This window comes from Mustela erminea, chromosome 1 (assembly GCF_009829155.1).
Source record: "Mustela erminea isolate mMusErm1 chromosome 1, mMusErm1.Pri, whole genome shotgun sequence".
Taxonomy (NCBI): Eukaryota; Metazoa; Chordata; class Mammalia; order Carnivora; family Mustelidae; genus Mustela; species Mustela erminea.
This window is the reverse complement of record NC_045614.1, coordinates 77,187,916-77,208,333: the sequence shown is the minus strand read 5'-3', so window position 1 is coordinate 77,208,333 and position 20,418 is coordinate 77,187,916. Positions and strand designations below refer to the sequence as shown.

Genomic DNA, 20,418 nt, shown 5'->3' with positions numbered 1-20,418 from the left:
AGCCTTGTAACCAGATTGCATACTACCATCTTCATCTTCTCTTCCAGCTGAATTTCACATCTTACTTGCTTTTATCATGACAACCACAGAAAACCCAGCTTCAGAAAAATATGCCGTCATCTAAAGGAAGGCAGAGCAACCTTCATATGGAAACCATAAAGTATCTGGGTCTGACAGATATGGTGTAGCTCTGTTTTCCTTGCAAATTTAAAAGACCCTATGACACCCCTGGGGGTTCTCTGTAGCCTCCAGTTTGGGAAAATACTATGATAAAGTACTTTCTTAGGTCAGTTTCCCCGGAAACAGAACCTGAGACAAAGGACAAAGGTTGGTGTTCAGGTGAATGATTAAGGAAGGACATGTCCTCGGGGAGACCACTGAGGGTGGGGAGCGCCAAAGAGAAGGGGAAAAGCAAGCAAGGGCACCATCTCAAGCAACACTTGTCTCCCACTGCCCTCAAAGTTAGTCCAACAGTGGCACTTGGTATAAATGTTAACAAAACCCTACAACAACAAGTGCCTTTTACTCCATAGTTAGCCAAGAAAAACCAAGGAAGATGACAAAAGCTATTCCAGACTAGAATCCACATAATTTCTCCCAACCTCTCGCACCTGTGCCACAGCTGAGCTAGTTATGCATCCAGAAAGGTTAAGAGACTTTAAAGATCTGCCCTTCCATCACCTGGTACCTTTGCTTAAGCTGAGGTCCCAAGCTGACCCTTGCCTGGCCTGCCTCCTATTAATCCTTAGTCTTTGGTGGTAGAATTCAGCTTCATCTCCTCCACGGTCCTAAGAAATTCAGCTCTGGCCCCAAATCTGCACATCTTGAAACTGAGAGCACAAGACCCACCCTCCTTAAAGGCAGAATATCTATGGTCACAGCCCCTGGAGGTGTCACCTTCCCCCATTCTATTCTATCCCAAATCCCATCCACTAAGACTTAGCTCATGTGAAGGAGCTTGGGAAATATGTTTTTCTCATAGTCTTATATTCCTAAGGATGCTTGAGTCCTCCTGATAGATTAGAAGCTCCGTCAGAGGCCTTGCTCTGGAGAGAGAGGCTAAGCAAAATGTCCCAAAAGCATCAGTGGCTGAGAATTGCTCCTGGCAGCAGCTGCCCACCATAGCTACTATCAACCACAGCCCTCTTCCACCCCAGCCACCATGACAGTACACCTTTGCTATGGAGACAAAGCTCAGTTTCTTCTGAGAAGAAAGGCAGGGCTCAACCCATCCCAGGGCTGCCAGCCCAGGCAGAATTAGCCAAGGCCACAGTGGGAAGCTGGACTGTTGTAGTTCATACAGACTTCCTTGCATGGGGAAAAATAATACAAATTCAAAAAACACTTTGAATTTACAACCATTACCTATGGGAACACTTGTAAGGATGTGGTTATTCTGAGGCTCCTATTACAGAGAGAATACCTTTAATCTTTATAAATAGGGAGATGGCACATGACTGCTTTCCCTTTCAGGTGCTGGGGTTAGCTAAAGATAGCACATAGCCTGAACTGTGGTGCAAAGATACAACATCCCAAAGATCAAACAGAAATAATGATCAAGTTGCAACAGCTGCTAAAAACCTAATGAGGTTTAATGCTGATTGCTTTTCATTATTTAAGAGGAAAAGCTACGGGACATATTAAGAGGTGATTCATGCTACAAATATGTGTGCACTCTTCATGAGGAAAGTTCATGACCTTTGCAATGTTTTTCATATTAAAATAAATATGAAAAGTTTTCTTCTATTTCCTACCCCCTCTAAAAAAGAAAAGGAAAAAAAAATCCAGAATAGGCTTCTTAAAATTATTATTATTAAAGGAGTATAAATAAATGAATTCCAGAAAAGTCTCAGAGTTAAAAGTTCTGTTCCAAGCAAATGGCATTTTTTGTTTTGCAATTTTGGGACTGAAGCCCAAAGCTATTAATATTTCTACATGATTCTGGCCTCTGCTGTTGTAAATGTAAATAGAATTCCTGGTGTCTGAGTCCTTTGGCTTCTCCTCTCTGAGCACTGACCTCTGAAGGAGCAGTTGTTCCTTCCTTGGCTCCCAGCCCTGAACCCCCCACAAGGACGCAGCACATGGGATGGATCTCCGGTATTCAAGTGGAATGGAGTGCTCTGTAAGACGATATAGATCTCTGTTTGCCAAGAGTTGGGGGAGTAGGAAACACAAAACTTAGTGCAACCAGAGAATTATAGAGAATAATAGCAACCGATCATAAAGACAGGGGCCCTGGTTCTACTGAGGCAGCAGAGTCTCAAGGAGCAGAGCGGCTGGCTCAAGGCTGCACATGAGAGTAGAACTGGGGGCTGACTCCTGGGCCAGTGCTCCTGCCGTCCCTTCCATCCCCCTCCCCCAGATCCCCCAGGTGGGGGTGACTAGGGAGACAGTGACTCTCCAAAACGCATCTACTGTGGGAGCAGGAATGTTGGGCACAGCAGCCGGGGGTCCTCTGAGGCAGCTCTGAAGAAGCTGTCTGTCTGCAAAGATAGTGTTTCCCTGGAGGGTATGTCCCAATATAGCCGCCGCACAGCAGCGGATTCATGAGCAGGCAAATATTTATCCCCTCTTGTGACTGAACTTTTGCCACTTCTTTCACAGGACTATTAATACATGGCAGCGTGATCAGCTCCCACGGCCTTTGTCCATGACCACCTGCCACGTTGCTTTTAGCATCACACGCCACTTTCTGCTATCGACACAAAAAAGGGAAGGAAAAGTGGCACTGGCCGCATAGTCGTTGAGAGGAGGGTAGTCAGGGTTTCACTTTCTTGCATGGTGAAAGAGACAAATAAATATATGATGTGAGAGCTCCATGTAAAAGCCAGCCACGAGTCAGTGGTGTTGGATCATAAAACTGCAAGTACCAAGGTCAACAAGACAGCCAAAGGGCTCTGAGGTTAGCTGATTCCAGGGGCAGACGTACAAGCCAGAGGTTCACCCCTGACCTCATATGTATCATGCTTTGCTCTGGTTCTTGCTCAAAATAAGCAGCACCTTCAAGGTGGGGTGTTATTTCAATTTCCCTTCTCATTAACACACAAAACAACACCAAGAAAACTTCTACCTTCAACTCAAAATTTAGGAGTGGAGAAGTTCAAGCCTGTTTCAAAATAAATATTATCCCAAATTCATGAAACAAAGCCCTGTGGGGGGGGTTGTGTATGGGGGGAGATCCTAGAAGAATAAAATTCACATCAAAATAGATATGGTAAAACTTAGATGAAAAAAGAATATGTGTGAAGAAATTAATTCAAGGAACCTTTACTGACTTGTTCCATTAATTTTAATGGGTCTTTATTTTTCCTCTAGCCCCAAATAGGCTCCCAAACAAAAGTCTATCTAATGGGGCTTTGCTGGTTCCTATAGTCAGTCATTGATCCGAAAAGACTGTCTACATGCATTTCTTCTACATAGTTGATGGCAGTTTCAGAAGTAGAATGCTTTCACATATTACTCATCACCTTCTCGTAGCCAGGCACTGTTACCCACCCAGAGGTACAGCAAAGGACAAAACCATGCACTTGGGGCACCTGGGTGGCTCAGTGGGTTAAAGCCTCTGCCTTCGGCTCAAGTCATGATCTCAGGGTCCTGGATCGAGCCCCACACTGGGCTCTCTGCTCAGCAGGGAGCCTGCTTCCTCCTCTCTCTCTCTCTCCACCTGCCTCTCTGCCTACTTGTGATCTCTGTCTGTCAAATAAATGAATAAAATCTTTAAAAAACAAAACATGCACTTGTGTTCATGGAGCTTACCTTCTAAAGGGAGAAGATCAATGATAAACACAAACTAATAAAAATTCATATGAGGCATACAATGCAGGACAACAAAGGTTAAAGTTTAGGAGTCCAGGGGATACTTATTTTCAGGCAGTCAGAGAAAGGTTCTCTGATAAAATTAGCATCCAAATGAATTGAGGAAGGAGTCTAGGTCAGAAGATCGAAAGAGTTAAGTATATAGTCCCCGAGCAGAAGTGTAGTTGATTATGCAAGGAACAGCAAGGAAGCCCATGGGGCTGGAGCCAAGAGAACATAGACAAGTAATAGGAGTTGAAGTCAGAGAGATGGCAAGAGCCAGATCTGCAGGACTTGGTAGAATAAGAACAGGAGCTTTGGACTTATTTTTCTGGAAAGCCACTAGAAGGCTCTAAGCAAATAACTAACACAATCCAACAGAGATTTTTAAAGGATCCTTTTGGAAATAGTGTTGAGAACAGTATAGGGAGCCAGAGATCACAACAGGGAGCCCAGTTAGTCTACTGAAATTGTCTAAGCGAAACATGATGGCAGCTTGGACCTGGTTGACATATGGAGAAGAGTAAAGCTCGGAGTGCACAAGTTAAGCAGGAAAAATCAAAAGTCTTGTTTTCAGTATGTCAACCTCGAGATCTCCAAAGAAGAAAAAGTCCACTAAGGCATATGTAAAACAAAAGATGAATCAACAGCAGTCACAGCTTACAAGGTACAGTCTGCTGGAGCGACACTGATAAAGGGATGGGTAGACTTACATAAGTCCAAGTGTCTGGGGGTTGACTGACTTTAGACATGGAAATGTGCTTCCTAGAATGTGTCTGGAACTCAGTGCCTGGCTCTCAGAATCTCATGAACTGATGGGAAGCTGTCATTTATTGATTTGGCCATTGATTGGTTCTGGCAGTTATATGCGTGCGGCCCAAGAAAAAGCACTGCTTTCCTGGGAAGGTGGGGACATTTTAATTTCAAGCCTGTTAGACATCCAAGTGGACAATTTTTGCAAGAAGCAACAGTAGAGAGCAGAACAGAGAGAACATGATTACTGAAGTGGTACTTTTCTGATGCAAAACTACTTTGATTAATAAAGAACCCAGGAATGAGGCAGAGGAGAAAAGAGCATCAGCTAATTCTTGTCTGAGGACCCTGGGCTTGGCCTTAACCTCTTGGCGACTGCATGTATCAATGAGGCTGGACTGGACTTTTCCTTCAGGGTCTACTCCAGCTCTGTAATTGGATGATGTCTTTTGTATGTGTGTGTGTGAATATATATGTATATATTTGAGGAGAATAACATTTCAGGAGAAATAAAAATGTAAGAGTTAAATATTTTCTCTAAGATATGTGATGGGAAGATGCTTGTTTTTGTTTGAGAATTACATGAGGTCTTAGGTTCTTGAAGGTTATTTTCTTCTTTTGCACATTTAAGATTCTGAAACTTAGAGCAAAGGAGAGACAAAAAGGCAAGATCCTAAAGGAGTCTCAGCCAATGAATGAGACAGCTCTTTTAAAAACATTACCCTGGATAACATATGGTTTTTGTATGTACATAATAATTTCTCAAATAAATGAAGAAAAAAGCATAGAATTTTTAAAACATTAGAAGGAAAGATAGCAAGAATTAATGGAAGTACTTCTAAGAGTGGTATAAAGGGTAATTTTTCATTTTTTTATCATTTTCTGTATCCTTACATTTTTTATGGTGCTCAAAATAATTTAATATGGAGAAATTTCACTACAGGAAGACTCTCTCAGAACCCATGCTCTTCAATAAAACCAATGACAATGGCTTCAGCTGGAGATAAAAGCCCTGTCCACTGGGAGTTCAGTGTATGGGAGAGAGGAACAGGGGCCCAGGGCCATGAAACGGAAGGACAGCTGAGGGGCCAGAACAGTGAGGAAGACAAAGATGTGGGAGCAGCAGACTTACGGTGAGCATTAGCATGGACGGAGGCTCAGAGGTGAGAGAAAATCACTCTCCAGGGAATAATCAGGGGCTTGCTGTGACCTTGGTGAGCCCCATGGATGCATGAGGCAGGAGCAAAAGATGAGGCCAAGAGGGAACAAGATCTCAAAGGGCTTTGTGAACCACTAGGGAATTGGAGTTTTACCCCAGTCCTTAGAGGATGGCCAGACTTTACCAAAGTGAACATGCTGACCTTTTCCCAGGCGAGGAGGAAATCTTTAAAGGCCCCTATTGACCTGTCTGCTACCTGATGCAAGAAAATCACAGAAAAAGCATCTCTCTATCAACTTTGTATATTTCAAGAACTAACTCAAGAGATCACTTCCAGTCCTTTCCTCTCACCTCCCCAGATAGGATCTGGAGAGCCAGTGCTGAAGTTCAAGTAAAGCTCAAAGAAGAGTCAATTGCATCGTGACCTAGGCCTAGCTTGGACATGGACAGCAAAGGTCTGTCTGGTAAACAAATAACTGCATAGGTCCTGTTGGTCGGAAGCTCCTGTGAAGGCCCCAGGACGCTCTGAATAGCATTTCTAAATTGTGAAGTCTCTGCCAGATGCTTTCCCTGTCTCAAGAGGTTCTTTTTTTTTTTTTTTTTTTTTTTTTATATTTATTTATTATTTTGGGGAGGAGGGACAGAGAGAGAGGGAGAGAGAAACCCAAGCAGATTCTATGCTGAGCCTGATGCGGGGCTCTATCTCACAACTGTGATATCAGACCTGAGCTGAAATCAAGAGTCTGATGCCTAACTGTGCCACCCAGGCACCCCCAACTCAAGAAGTTCTTAAGCTCTTGTGTGGAGTATAAATAAATATCTTCCCAATCTAGACTTCTAATAGACGCACTTCCAAAATATGCCAGTTTATAGTAGATATTTCTGAAAAAGGGATGTAAAATAGTAAGGACACCAACTTGTTCTTATTAGAAAAGTGACTGCATTTTTAGACCAAAAAGGTCATGCTAAATGGGTCAGGTGGCACTCTTTTAACTGAAATTTGAAAACCTTGTATATACTTATGTCTACAAAAGTTACAGGAAAGGAAGGAGAAGATATCCTGGCAATTATGGGATAATCGTACCAGGAAGAGACCAGTTAAGTGAACTCAATTTAAGTAACACCAAATTTCATATTAAATAGGAGGTGACATGACTTAATGAAAACATGATCTTAAAATTTAAACTATGAAACTGAGATCTATTTTATTTTACATTTAGCAAAATTTCAGTTATAATTGTAACTCTGCCCTAATAACTAGAACAAAGCAAGAATGGATGCTGCTGACATCTGGGGGCATACTTTTTCTGACCAATCATGTAACATGATCCAATTCTCTTCTTCAATTGTCTCATGCTGCCAGTGCCTCATTTGTTGGGTTCCAACACTTCACCACCATCACTATTAGTATCTTCAGGAAATTCTATATATACTCTCTATATAGAATATATATATTCTAGATATCTGGAATATATTTTAGATATCTAGAATATATATATATTCTAGATATTCAGATTTTCAAGTTCATTTCACAAATAGATTGTTATATTTGTACTGTGTTACAGGATCTGCACATTGTCTGGCAGTCAGCAAGGAATGGACCGACAAAGAGGAAGCTCAGAAGAACAGATACACAGAAGAGATATCTGAGTAGAGGTCAATTTTATAAGGAGTTAATTAGAGGATATGTCAATTTTGTGACAAGTTTTACTTCCCTATACACCCTCGTAACAACCTAGTCTTGGATACCAAGCTCTCTTTGTACTTCTCTGGACAGGCAGATGAAATAGAAGGGGGGTGGATTTATTTTCTAACAGTAGACTCTCCACACAAATAACCTTATGGCAGAAAGGAAAGTTGGAAGAATACAAAATTTTCTTCCATATTCTGCCACACATCAAGATTCACGACCATGAGTAACCAGAAGCAACCTCAGCTCCAGACACGATATTTTCACTTGCCCTTTGAGATTGACCATGAGGTGTTTGCAGCTTACAGTGTTACCTTATCTGACCCTGGATTAACAAGTCCTGTCTCATTTCAGATGCCACCTGGCGATTTCATTTCTGAGAACGAGGGAGTAATCACAGGTCAATCTTAGGAAATGCACCCAGAAAGGAGGTATCCAGAAGTGTGGTTTAGGGGAAGATTACAGTTGGGGAGAATGAAATAGATCAAGAATGAAAACAGCATCACTCAGCCATACTGACTGATGACCTGAAAGGGCTCACATTCTACACATGAGACAAAATTCCCAATCAGCTGTATCTTCAGGGTAAGACTGAATGGCATAGCATCCTGAATATGCCCAATCTTGTCTACAGCCTGAACCAGACCAAAGACCAAAGTCCGCAGTCCTTCAACCTCCCCAGTATTTAGTTGTCATAATATAAATAGTTTATATCCACCATATTTTCCCTTGTATTGGGATGCTGGGTAACTGTTTTGCTGACCAGTGTAGATGCTGAGTCCCTAGAAGAAAGGGGATCATGTGTCCTATTCATCTTTGTATTTTCACCCTCTTTTCCTTTCCCATTGTTTATTCCCTCCCTTCTCTATGCACAGTAGATATTCAAAAATTAAATTACTGAATTGAATCCAAGCTTTCCAGCCAATACTAAATCTGATATTTGCAAAGAAAAGGATAGGAAGCTATACCAGAAAAGGCCCCGAGATATAGTTCTTCTGTAACTCTAAATATAGGTGGAAAAGGAAGAGAAAAGGTAATTCTGGCTATCTTAGCAAGGTCATACAGGGTGAGAAACAATAGAAGACCTTTACACTTAAGCCATCTTTGACCTAACCCTGCTTTTAGAATAGAACTGAACGTAACAATCTGTCAGCAGTCAGAGGATGACGTAAAAGGATGCCCTTGATGTTCAACATTCCTAAATTCCTTCTCCTACTATGAAAGCAAAGAGATCTATAATCATCTCTCCCTAGTTTGAAGATTTCCAGGGACTACTCATGTTGCAAGCCAGTAATTCCATCCAATCTAAGAAGCCTCATTAATCACTAAGAATTTGAAAAGGTTCTGACAAGAGATCTCTTAACTTCAGAATTGTTAAGATCTTTTCAACTGTTGGATGGCAACCCTTGCCCGATTAGTTTCCCTAACAATTTCTGCCTCTAGTGTCCTCAGGCTGGGGACACAGTGACATCTCTCACATCTTTAATATAGGAAATGCTCTGCCTTCCTCAAAGCACTGACCTGATAAACGGTCTATTGGACATCCCCTGAAGAGCTGATGGTAGTTTTCTTCAAAACAAATTAAAGAACATCATTGCCTAATACCATTTTGGGCATAATTATTCTGCTACTAACCATTGTCCTACTCTGTTCAAGCTCAAGAAGAAAACAGTCAGGGACAACTTCATGTCCTTTGTAGCAGTGTTCATTAATCTTTCAACAATCTTTGAGTATATTGTCAAGAACTAAGCAGGGACCCAATTCCATAACCATGACAAAGATTTTAGGCTTTTCGTATTCTGAGTCAGTCTAATAATCCTCTGCCTAAATCAAGTACAAAGGCATAACAGATGCAGGCCCAATCCTTCATTGCTTTAAACTAAACCAATGTATTTGGCAGCCACTGTCCAATACTTACATACATAATACTAAATAACCCCCTTCAAAAGGTCAAATCACAAGACTACCACTCAGGCATATTTAGTGCTGATTCATCATAGAGGATCCACCGAGATACTGCTCTACTTAAAGTCAGCTGTTGCACTGAACCGAGTCACATGGTCAGGCATTAAATTATTTAAATTTCTCCTATCTTCCAGAATAGGAGTAATTTTTTCCCATCTCACTGGGGAAGAATTCAGATATCTCAATCAAGTTCCAAAGCAACGGGGAAGATTCAAGGTTCTTTATAGGCATGTTTTCAGCTGATGCTTGAGGAGAGAGCCTGGGCTCAAGGGAAGAGTAGAAGGCCAGGTCCCACCATGACATAATGCTAGGGGCCACCTTCATATCAGGCAGCATTGTAACCAGCTCTCACTTCAAGAAGCCCAAACGGATAGAAAATTCAGTCCTGACTGCAATCCAGCACTAGTCAATGGTTCATTGAAAGACCTGTTTGTGAGACAGAGTCTAGAGGTCTTGTAAATCCTCCTCTAAAGTCCCAACACTGCTCTTGTGTTAAGACAAAGAAGAGCAATGGAGAGAACATTTGACTTGGTCCTGAGAGGAAACATTGTCATTGGGCCATGACTGGAGGTTACACTTTCATCCTTTTCCCAGGGTCAAGGCAGGGGCAGCCCATTTAATCAGTCCTTGTATGAACCACAAAAGTGTACCAAGAGGATGCTGGCCATGGGGTTACCCAATGTCTGTTTCATAAGAACCCTGGCAATAAACTCCTTCTAAGTATCCAAATTCAAAGTAAGAATAATAAGAAAAACAGTATAATGTGGGTCATACCATTTTACCTTAATGCCATAAAATCTGGCTAAATGCAACACTTAACCAGAGTAATTTTAATGAACTCACCTGCAATGCCTATTCATTTGCCCATTTTGTCATTTATTTATGATTTATCATTTATTTATGCCTATTTATGATATTTCCTCTTTTTTATCTTTTAAGTATGATGCGCTCAATATCACAAACTGCTTCAAAACATATACTAGAAATAAGATGTATAAGATATGCCATTCTTGGGTAAATTGTTGGTCTTTTCTGGGAGAATCTTACCTGCAGATGAGTCTATTTTTCACCAAGGCTGTAAAGATCTCCTGAAATAGTTTATGCTGGGGATGTTTGCTGAAGTTTCTCTCATTCTTGTAGTTTATACTGATAAGGAACAAACAGAAAAGCATTTTGTAATAGAAATCTTTTAGCCCACCTCAAAGTTCCCAGTGCAAAGTTCCCAAGCACAGACCATCTGTATTCATGTAGATATTGAAAAATTCTTGGGGTTTAACATATTGCTAAAGGCACATATCAACTGTTAAAAAAGGAACTAGAGGGGTGTCTAGTGGCTCAGTGGGTCAAGCCTCTGCCTTCCACTCAGGTCATGATCTCAGGGTGCGGGGATCGAGCTCTGCATCGGGCTCTCAGCTTAGCGGGGAGCCTGCTTCCTTCTCTCTCTCTGCCTCCCTCTCTGCCTACTTGTGATCTCTGTCTGTCAAAGAAATAATTAAAGAAAAAAGGAACCAGAAAGTCAATTATAATTATAATGAAGATTATAACTGAGCATATATACTTAATTTCATCATTTAACTAAATTATAAATACTCATAAATACTTCATAGCTAAACTTGTTTGGAGGGAGGTAATAGTGGATACAAAGAGAAAGAATGATGAGGACATATTATCTAGACATTGTGCATGAGGCAGTAAACAATTCTTCCCTGCATTTTTGCACCCACAACCCCATTGGCTACTATAGCTATTAACACCAGTGCTTACCATACATATCTCCTTGTGGGTAATATGGATTTATCAAACACAGCCTAAACCCTTTCAACCGTGAAAGTTCCTATTATTGTGGTTGCTGATTGGTTGCTGTGTATGTGTATGTGTATGTTCTGTGTATGTGTATATGTGTGCTTAACCAAGTCTGGAGGTATCCTATCTTCAGCTTCTTTCTTCTGATATAGCCAATTAAAGAGGTTACAAATACTGCCAAACAGTCCACTTTAAAACTGGGAGAGGATAGAAATAATGCACAAAATGGTGACATCGTTATAAAATATATGATTATACTATTTTTATGGATATTAAAATAGATCTGGTTTAAGATCCAGACCAAATAGGCTGGAATTACATGAGTGTATCACCTCAAAGGCAAGTTCTATGGTCTCACCATTTGAACTGTTCTGCCTTTGCAGTCTTTCAGATGTCATTGGACAGTGTGTCCCTACCTTAGCCAGGTGAGGGCTGTAATGCATTCTTAGTACCCGGATACAAGTAGACTGACTGTGTAAGAATTTTTGAAGAATTTAGTGCTCCTCACTAAATCGAAACTGTATAACGTCATGTGATTTTGTGGAATATTAAATTCATTGTCATAAAATGACAGGGAGACAAAGTCTAGACCAAATAACTAAATGATCATTCTAGAATATCCATCTTGATATTTCATGCCATTCATTATTTACATGACACTTATTGCCAAATGAAGTCAGCACATTGCAAAACTGAGAGAACCAGCTCCTGGAAGGGGAGTGGCCCACAGAACATGCAACTTCTAGGAGATCTAAATGGTGACAGGAGAGAGGAACATGGATTGATGGTTTCCATGTTAAAGGTGAGGTGCTATCCCTTTAACTGAAAACCTCGGCTGCTTTGACAATCCCAGTCCTTTGCCACCACATCTGTTCATAGCAATGGCTTCTTTTATGCCTCCTCACTGCTGGCAGCGTATGAACAGGCCAAAGGCTGAGGACAAAGCCTGGAATTAGCCAGGCCAGGTTCACAACCTGGAACTTCTTTCTCGTGGAACAAGTGCCAAAGGTATGGCAGCAAGGTGTCCTGAAACACCCAGGTCGGCTCCGGCTGCAGTCATTAAGCTGTATTTACACACTATTCTGGAAATGATTTAAGCATAATGAAAATTATTAAGAATCCTCATGATAAATTTTGAGACAGCTTAAAAGTTTAGCTCCTGTAACAAAGTTTTGAGATAATTAGAATAGACTGCTGAAAACAAGGGAGATACTGCATTCTTACCTAAAATTTTCAAGTTCAACAGCTTCCGTGGACTCGTGCCACTGACCTCGGGCTCTGTGTCCACCCACCTTGATGGCGTGCTCGGTCTTCGTCATGCTATTTTGGGCACTATCGAAGTTAATGGCTGGAAGCTATGGAAACAGAAGCACAGAACCCATGAGGGTAACAATAAAGAAGGTAACAAATTGTGGGAAAGGGGTAGATGGAGGCCGAATAAAGGGAATGAGTTTTTTTCCCAAACAAATAATTACCATGGTAGCCAAGCTAATGTAGTTTCCCAAGATTTAAACATCTTTGACTTAAAACATTTATTCTTGCTACCTGAGGCTGCTTTATTTCTCTTCATAGCTTGTAACACTGCCTGTCATACCTTTCAGTTACCTACATATTTTTAGTCTGCCTTGATTATAGTGGTAGCTCAACATGATGAGAACTTTGAACACAGTCAGGCCCGGGCCTTAGGAGTTTTCGAAGCGTCTTGGGTGATTCAACTGTGCCACCAGAACAGAGTTTCCAGATCCAGCTAGAACTCTCCGGTAGAGCGTGAAACCCTAAACTGAGAATAAGTCATCATTCATTCTTCAACACTTGCTAGCCATACACAGTGCTTGCCAGGTGTCAGGGACATAAAGGTAAAGAGGATTCTATCTCTTTTAATGAGTCCGAACATCCTGATTAGTCAATCATATTTATAAAAGTCATGAATTCACCAAAAGAAAAGTAAAATTTTGTTTAAAAAAAAGAAAAAATTTGCTTAAATTAACTATAGCAACTATATGTCCCCGTTTACAATATGAACTTTAATTATTTATATAATAAATTCTAAGTTATCAATACTAAAATAGTTTCACTTCCCAATACGTACCAATAATTAGGATAATCGTGAGGATTGTTTTTTATACCGTGATAAAGCTGAGCATAGTGCAAATACTTTATTCTTTCCAAAGTACAAATGAAGGATATTCTATAGCTAGTGAAATTAATACAGAGGAGGTAAGTAGAGCATAATATAAAAAATAAAAGATCTACTTTTTATTCTATGTATTATAATTATCAAATAAAGCAACTATATGTTGTACTTATCCACCCAAATATTTGACACAATTCCGCAAAAAGATATTATCTCCCTATCCAAAAAGAGTATGTCTGACTTTCCATTAGGCAGTCAGCTTATAGAAAGATGCATTATAATAAGGACATTGTTGGGCACCTGGGTGGCTCACTTGGTTAAGCGACTGACTGCCTTCTGCTCAGGTCATGATCCCAGAGTCCTGGGACTGAGTCTCACATCTGGCTCCCATCTCTGCGGAAAGTCTGGTTTTCCCTCTGGCCTTTTCCCCTCTCTTCCCCTCTCTCATTCTCTCTGTCTCTCAAAAAATAAATAAAAACTCTAAACAAAATAAAAATTAAAAAATACATTGTTCAATGGCTAGCAAAAAAAAAAAAAATCTTTCTTCATCATGTGCCAGCACAGTTGCATTTTCAAAACATTAATAATAAATCTTTCATCCTGTTAAACTACCTTTCTATCTCAGTATAGCAGGCCAAACAGTCCACAAACACCACAAAATAACAGGCCACGGGCACCCAAAAGAGTAAGGCTTATTGGCTAAGAGAACAAACCCTTGGCCAGATGCCCTGGGTTTAAAACTACCAGTAGGTAGCTGCATGATCTTGGAAATGTTACTAATCTCCCTGTGTATTAGTTTCCACATCATCGAAATGGAAATAATAATAATAATAATAATATATTATATATATCACACACATATATAATAAAAATAATAATAACATAATACTTATGTGCTGAGTTATTATGAAAACTAAGTGAGTTAGTATTTATAAAGCATTCGTTACGTGCGTGGCATAGTTTCCAAGTGCTTTATAAATACTCTAATAATCCTCATGATTATTCTCATCATGCAGATAAACTTGCTAACCAAATAAAATATGTCCTTACAAATTAGATGACCCCTGGGTGTGATAACCTAAATGCTACTGGCCATGAAGTCACAGCAATGAGCAAATGTTCCGGGGTTACACAGGAAACATCACTACGTAGCAAACAGGAAGTGGATTTTCCAGGTCCAAGGTTTTTCAAACCATCTGCCATTCCCACAACTCCCAGAATACTGATCACAAGAGGGAAGGTAGCCAGCAGAGAGAAAAATAACCCAGTCCACTCAGGGAAGAGGGGTGGGAAGATGCCGCAGCTTGCAGCCGTCCTCTTTGCCAGCAGAATAGGCAGCCGGGAATGTTGATTCCCAATGCCGGCAGAATAGGCATTGGGAATCAACTCATGGAGACTCAGTTGATAAGACGGACTTGGCAGTTATAGTTGCAAAGACCATGAACTTATTAGAAGGAAATTTGAAGCAACCAGCCCTCTTCAGATGAAAACAATGTGAGTTCAGAGTCCAATCCACAGCCTTCTCCCTTGCCTCCCCAATTGGTCTCCACATTCATCACCATCTACTGCAGGAGGTCCAGTGAAATCTGTATGATACCATTCACCAACCTGGTATAATCACAATCAGGGTATCCACGTGAGCTCCCCCTTACATATTTCTTCATGTTAAGCCTTTAGCTCTTTTAAAGCATACTACATTTGACAGATTATTTTGGGCAACCCAACATCTGAAACTTCGGACATAATAAATATATCATAACACAAATTGACATAGATCATTTTAAAGTGTGTCCTGTCCTTTCCCACAAGTGATGGACTTCCAAGCACTTGGATTTGAAGCCTATTCAAAAGGCACAGGACTCAATCATTCGTCCTCATGACCACCATCAGCATGGACAATACTTACACGGAGTTCACTGCACACGAGGCACCGTTCTAAGTGCTTTGCAAGTATTAAATATAATTAATGCTCCTAACAACCCTATGAGATGAATACCATTTTATAGATGAGAAAAATTAAGGCAAAGAGGGGCTAAGTGACTTGCCTAAGGCTCACAGGGCTAGCAAGGGACAGAGCTTGTATTCAAATCCAAGCAACCTGCCTCCCTCTCCAATATGCTCAGACCTCCACCATCTGTGTATGTATCTCTAGTGATGAGAAACACTGTCCTGAGTCAGTCCTTGCTTTTCACGTTCCACCTTGCCCAGTAAGAAAAATCTCTCGCTGTGTTCTGTTCCTGTATTTCAGTCCAGTGTCATCTCTTTGCACAATATTTGAAAAGACTAAATTGTTTCTTTACATGTGTAGAGGGATTTATGGGGGAATCCCCAGACTCTATGCTGTGAGGACAAACAACCCTGTGGAGAGGCCTCTCACCCACAAACAGCGCCTACTTACTTGCCAGCCCCGGTAACCCCATCGGCAACCCTATCGGAACCTGAACCAAAACTATCCAGGTAAACTGCCCTCAATTCATGACCCACAAAATGGGTGAGAGAGTAAATGATCATTGTTGTTTTAAACCACTAAGTTTTAGAATGATTCTCTATCCAGTACTTGATAATAAATCTACCATGGACTAAAATAAGAATCCACAAGTTCATATAACATAAATACATACATGAGTAAGCCAAACAGGTCAGTCAAATATAAAACTGTGCCCCAAGTTCTGGCATCGAATCGGTCATTTGTCCCAGAAACCACGTTAGTGTTTGACCACTCCATGCCTGGGCATGTGTTGCAGACTGATCACATTTCAGGACTCAGCTCTAACAGCCTCCTGGTGAGGACCTGCCCCTTCCTGGCAGAGCGGTTCACTCCCTCCCTGGCAGCATTTCTCCACTAACCTCTCTCATAGCACTTACCACACCTGGTACAACTCCAAGTTTACAGATCAGCCTCTTCCCTTTGAATATGGCCACCCTGAGGGCAGCATCCTATCTGTCTGTCTTTGTGTCCTTAGCACCTCTCAGAACCTGACACACAGTATATACTCAAAGGTGAAACTGTTGAATGAATGCTTACTCTATCCCCTGTCTCTTTGCTAAACGGATTTATTGTTCGTCACTTTCCAGATGCATCCATCCATTCCACACTTCTGTTCCAGACATATCATTTGTCAGCAGTGTGATGAGGCACTGGGCATACAGGAAGCAGGACAGCCATGGCCTCTGTTTTCAAGGCGTTCAGAGTCTCATGGGGTTAGGGAGGGGAAAACCAGCATGAGAACAGGCTGCAGGATGAGTGAACAAGGATTTGTTGTGGTAGAAGGAAGTACAGGGTGGGCCACGAACCAGGATGCCAAAAGTATTTCAGAGTATTCCAGACAGACTTTTATGGGTGGGAAGACATAGGACATGGACAGCTATGTGTGTTCTAGAAAATGAGAGGTACCTGAGCAGCCTGAATAGTAAAAGTGGAAAGAGACTACAGATTGAAGCAAAGGACTTTCCTAAAAATGTGTTTGTGTCATTTCTCATTGCAAATGTCAACACTCCCTATGGCTTACAGAATCGAACAAAAATGTGTAGATGGGCCTTCAGACACTGCACAATGTCATCTAGCTCTAGGTATGACTACTTCCAATAGAAACATTTAGGCACCATTTTTCTTAAATGCTTGTGATTTTTTCCTTTCATCAGATATCTGATTATTTTACTCCCTTCACTGATATTGCCTTTCCACCAATTCCACTGATGGAAAACTGGCCTATTTTTCAAGGACCATCTTCTTCCTGTGATTTGAGTTAAAAAGTGGAGTCCTTATACCTGTCAAAATCAATACGTCCACTGTCCATACCATTCCTTCAGGACTGTCTTGCCTTATCATATGCTAAAGTGCCTAGACCTTTCCTAGACCTCCATCCTTCAGAACACAGGAACTGTGCCTTATGCCTTTTCTTTCCTAAGTATTTATCAAAGCCTCTTTTATTTTAAGGTAATTGGTCTATAATGAATTCATTTGTTCTTTCTTCTACCCTTGGTCTATAATGAATTCATTTGTTCTTTCTTCTACCCTTTTTACTTATTGCAAACCAATTTCTCCGCTTCCTGTGGCTTTGGATATAGGGGAAAAAATCCAAATTCCAGCTCTTGGTAGATTACTTCAAGATTTGTGGAAACCTCTGGTGAAATCTCCAACCCTGCCCCCTCAGTGTTCTGTCCCACTGTTGAAACTGTCCCACAGAATGGCAAGCTCTAATGTGATTAAACAACGCACTCAGAGATAGAGCAGTCAAGACAAAGAATGAAAGTAGAACACGGAACACAAGGAAACAATAGAGAAGTGGCTTGGCTCATTAGAGATTCAGATAAAGGACATTCAGTTCTTTGCAGTTCTCTGCCTAAACCATAAAGTAAATTTCCTCTGCGACCAATTAAATGGCCATTTGGGTCCATTTGCAAATAACAGGCCAGATCTTGTTAGATCAGAAATTCAGGTGAGTGAGCCTTACTCCCAAATTTCCCTTTTCAAACTGACTGCTAAATAATCTCAGAGCCAAATGTGTGACCCACTTGCATATTTCGATGACTATCTCTGTGTGTCTCACTCTACTTTGTCCCCAAACCTTACCCTTGTTCTTCTTTCTTTTTTGGCCCTGGTTTTAATTTATGATAAACTGTCGTACTTTGTGTATCTTTGTAAAAACCTCCTTACATTCTTTCTGGATGTAAAAGGAGAATAGGATGTTCAGAATAACATTTTTACTAAAGGAGAATAGGATGTTCAGAATAACATTTATTATTCCAAAATTAAAAATGAATTAAGGTTTAACAAATAGAATTAGGAATGAATTTTGTGAGCCTTAGGATCTTCATATTATTGAGGACATTTTCATTTTTTCTTAGAACCACCTATTTTCTGAATAATTCAAGCATTACAAATATGCATTTTTATACATAAGACTTTACAAAAAGCTTTGCCATGCGAACTTGTCAGACAACAAACTGCAAATTCTAAAATTGGTTAAAGAAGGAAGAACAATTAAATTCACTTTCGTTAACTCCACCAGGTGTTAACAAGAAAGTGGTGTTGAAAGGAGACACAATAGATCTAGCAGCATGAGCTTCAAAGTTGGAAAATTTGAGGCAAAAACCACCATTAGAGGGGCACCTGGGTGGCTCAGTCAGTTGAGCTTCTGACTCTTGATTTCAGCCTAGGTCGTGATCTCAGGTCATGGGATGGAGCCCCACATCAGATTCGGCTTGGGATCTCTCCCTCTCCCTCTGCCCCCACCCCACTCACACATGCTCTCTCTCTCTCTCTCTCTCTCTCTCAAGTAAATAAATAAATAAATCTTTAAAACAACAACAAGATCATTGGTGTTTCTGTTACTCTGGTCATGAAGTTAGACATGCTCATGACAGAACCCACTCCTTTTACTTTTTTTTTTAAGATTTATTTATTTATTTATTTATTTATTTGAGAGAGAGAGAGAGAGAGAGAGAGCGTGCGCACGAGCGTACAAGCAGGGGGAGTGGGAGAAGGAGAAGCAGGCTCCTCGCTGAGCAGAGAGTCTGATGCGGGGCTCTATCCCAGGACTCTGGGATCATGACGTGAGCTGAAGGCAGAGGCTTAACCCACTGAGCCACCCAGGCGCTCCAGAACTCAATTCTTAAACCGTAATTCCAATGTGACAAAAAGTGACCTAGAACTAACTAAACTGAGGATACAGTAAAGCAGAGGCAAAGTCAAAGTTGCTGGCATTGAGAAATATGTAATCTCTTCTAGAAATAAGACATGTAGATAAATGTTTCCAAAACAAGAAAGAACATAGTGCTACAACCGTGAAAGAAAGTGCTTTGGGAACAGCAGGATTGTTTCCAGAATGCAAAATAAAGAAAAGGCCTTTTTTCCGGAAGTGGTGTCACTCGATTTGGGTCTTAGAAATAGATGAGATTTTATAGGGAAGAAATTTGGGAGAAGGGAATAGTAAAAGCAAAAAGTAGAAGTCTTTGACATCATGGTTACATCTTAGGAAGTACAGTGAAAAAGAATGGGAACTACAACCAAAACCATATGTGAGTTACCTTGCTTACCTTCTAAGAAAGAATGGATGTGATTTGGGGGTAATTGTTCATGAAGGCTTGTGAGCAGCAAGCCAGGGAGTTTTTTTTAGCAGCGTAGAGACAGACAAAGAACAAGGTGATTGCTGACACAGCTGGATGGAAAGAAATTGTTCCTGAGGGCCATAGTATGAATAACAGAGAAGAAGGATTGACCAGGTGAAAAGATATTTTATGCCCCTGTTTACTCTGAATCAAGGATTATCCAACTATTTTTTTAACTGGAATTTAATTTCCCAAATCATTTAAAAGGGATCTTAGGGGCTAGAGGCATATACTGCAAAGAGGCAGTATTTGGGTTCAAATCTGTATTCCAACCATTAGCTATGATCTTGAGAAAGTCTCTTAATTCCCTGTGCCTCATTTTCCTAATCTATAAAAGTGGGAGATGTGATTACTAAACAGTGTGATACACCAGACACATAGTAAATGTTCCCAAAATAAAACTACATTATTTGGCCTTTATGTGCCATCAAATCATTAGGAAACCATCCTTGACTATAAATAAATAGACAAAAATGTACTTCTCAGTTAGTTTGATGGATATAACCAAATCTATAAGGATTCCCACAATTTGAGCTCTTAAACAAATTTACTTAAACACGGGGCACCTGGGTGGCTCAGTGGGTTAAAGCCTCTGCCTTCGGCTCAGGTCATGATCCCAGGGTCCTGGGATCGAGCCCCGCATCGGGCTCTCTGCTCAGCGGGGACCCTGCTTCCCCCTTTCTGCCTGCGCCTCTGCTGCTTGTGATCTCTGTCTGTCAAATAAATAAATAAAATCTTTAAAAAAAATTTACTTAAACAAGTATAGCATAGTAGACTTTGGTGCCAGGTCACTGCAGTTCAAGAAGCATCCCTATCATTACCAGTTAACGGTGCTGACTGTATACTGTTAACATTAGAATTAGCACTTGCTGTGCTGTTCCCCAAATCCTCATGGATGGCCTCAAATCTCGGGATCCTCCCAAGTCTTACAGAAGTAAAACCAAAAAGAAAAGTATAAAGATAATTTCAAGCTGGGGTGCAATTCTTTTATCCATGTAATAAAAATAT

The 20,418-nt window shown here is 40.7% G+C and overlaps 1 protein-coding gene across 7 annotated transcripts in view; it reads right to left on the bottom strand.

Moving 5' to 3' along the window:
- Positions 1-20,418, bottom strand: part of NEK10 (NIMA related kinase 10) — a 239,980-nt gene that overhangs the window by 200,959 nt on the left and 18,603 nt on the right. For 6 of the 7 annotated variants that reach the window (XR_004281324.1, XM_032324693.1, XM_032324792.1 and 3 more), the window contains 2 exons: positions 12,390-12,520; positions 10,410-10,508 (listed from right to left, as the gene is read on the bottom strand). Coding sequence is in view for 5 of the 7 variants with exons in the window: in XM_032324693.1 (XP_032180584.1) it covers positions 10,410-10,508; positions 12,390-12,520 (230 nt within the window). In the remaining 2 variants the exon portion in view is untranslated. Of the gene's footprint in view, positions 1-10,409; positions 10,509-12,389; positions 12,521-20,418 lie in introns of those variants that run through there. The other variant, XM_032325128.1, reaches the window with a different exon arrangement.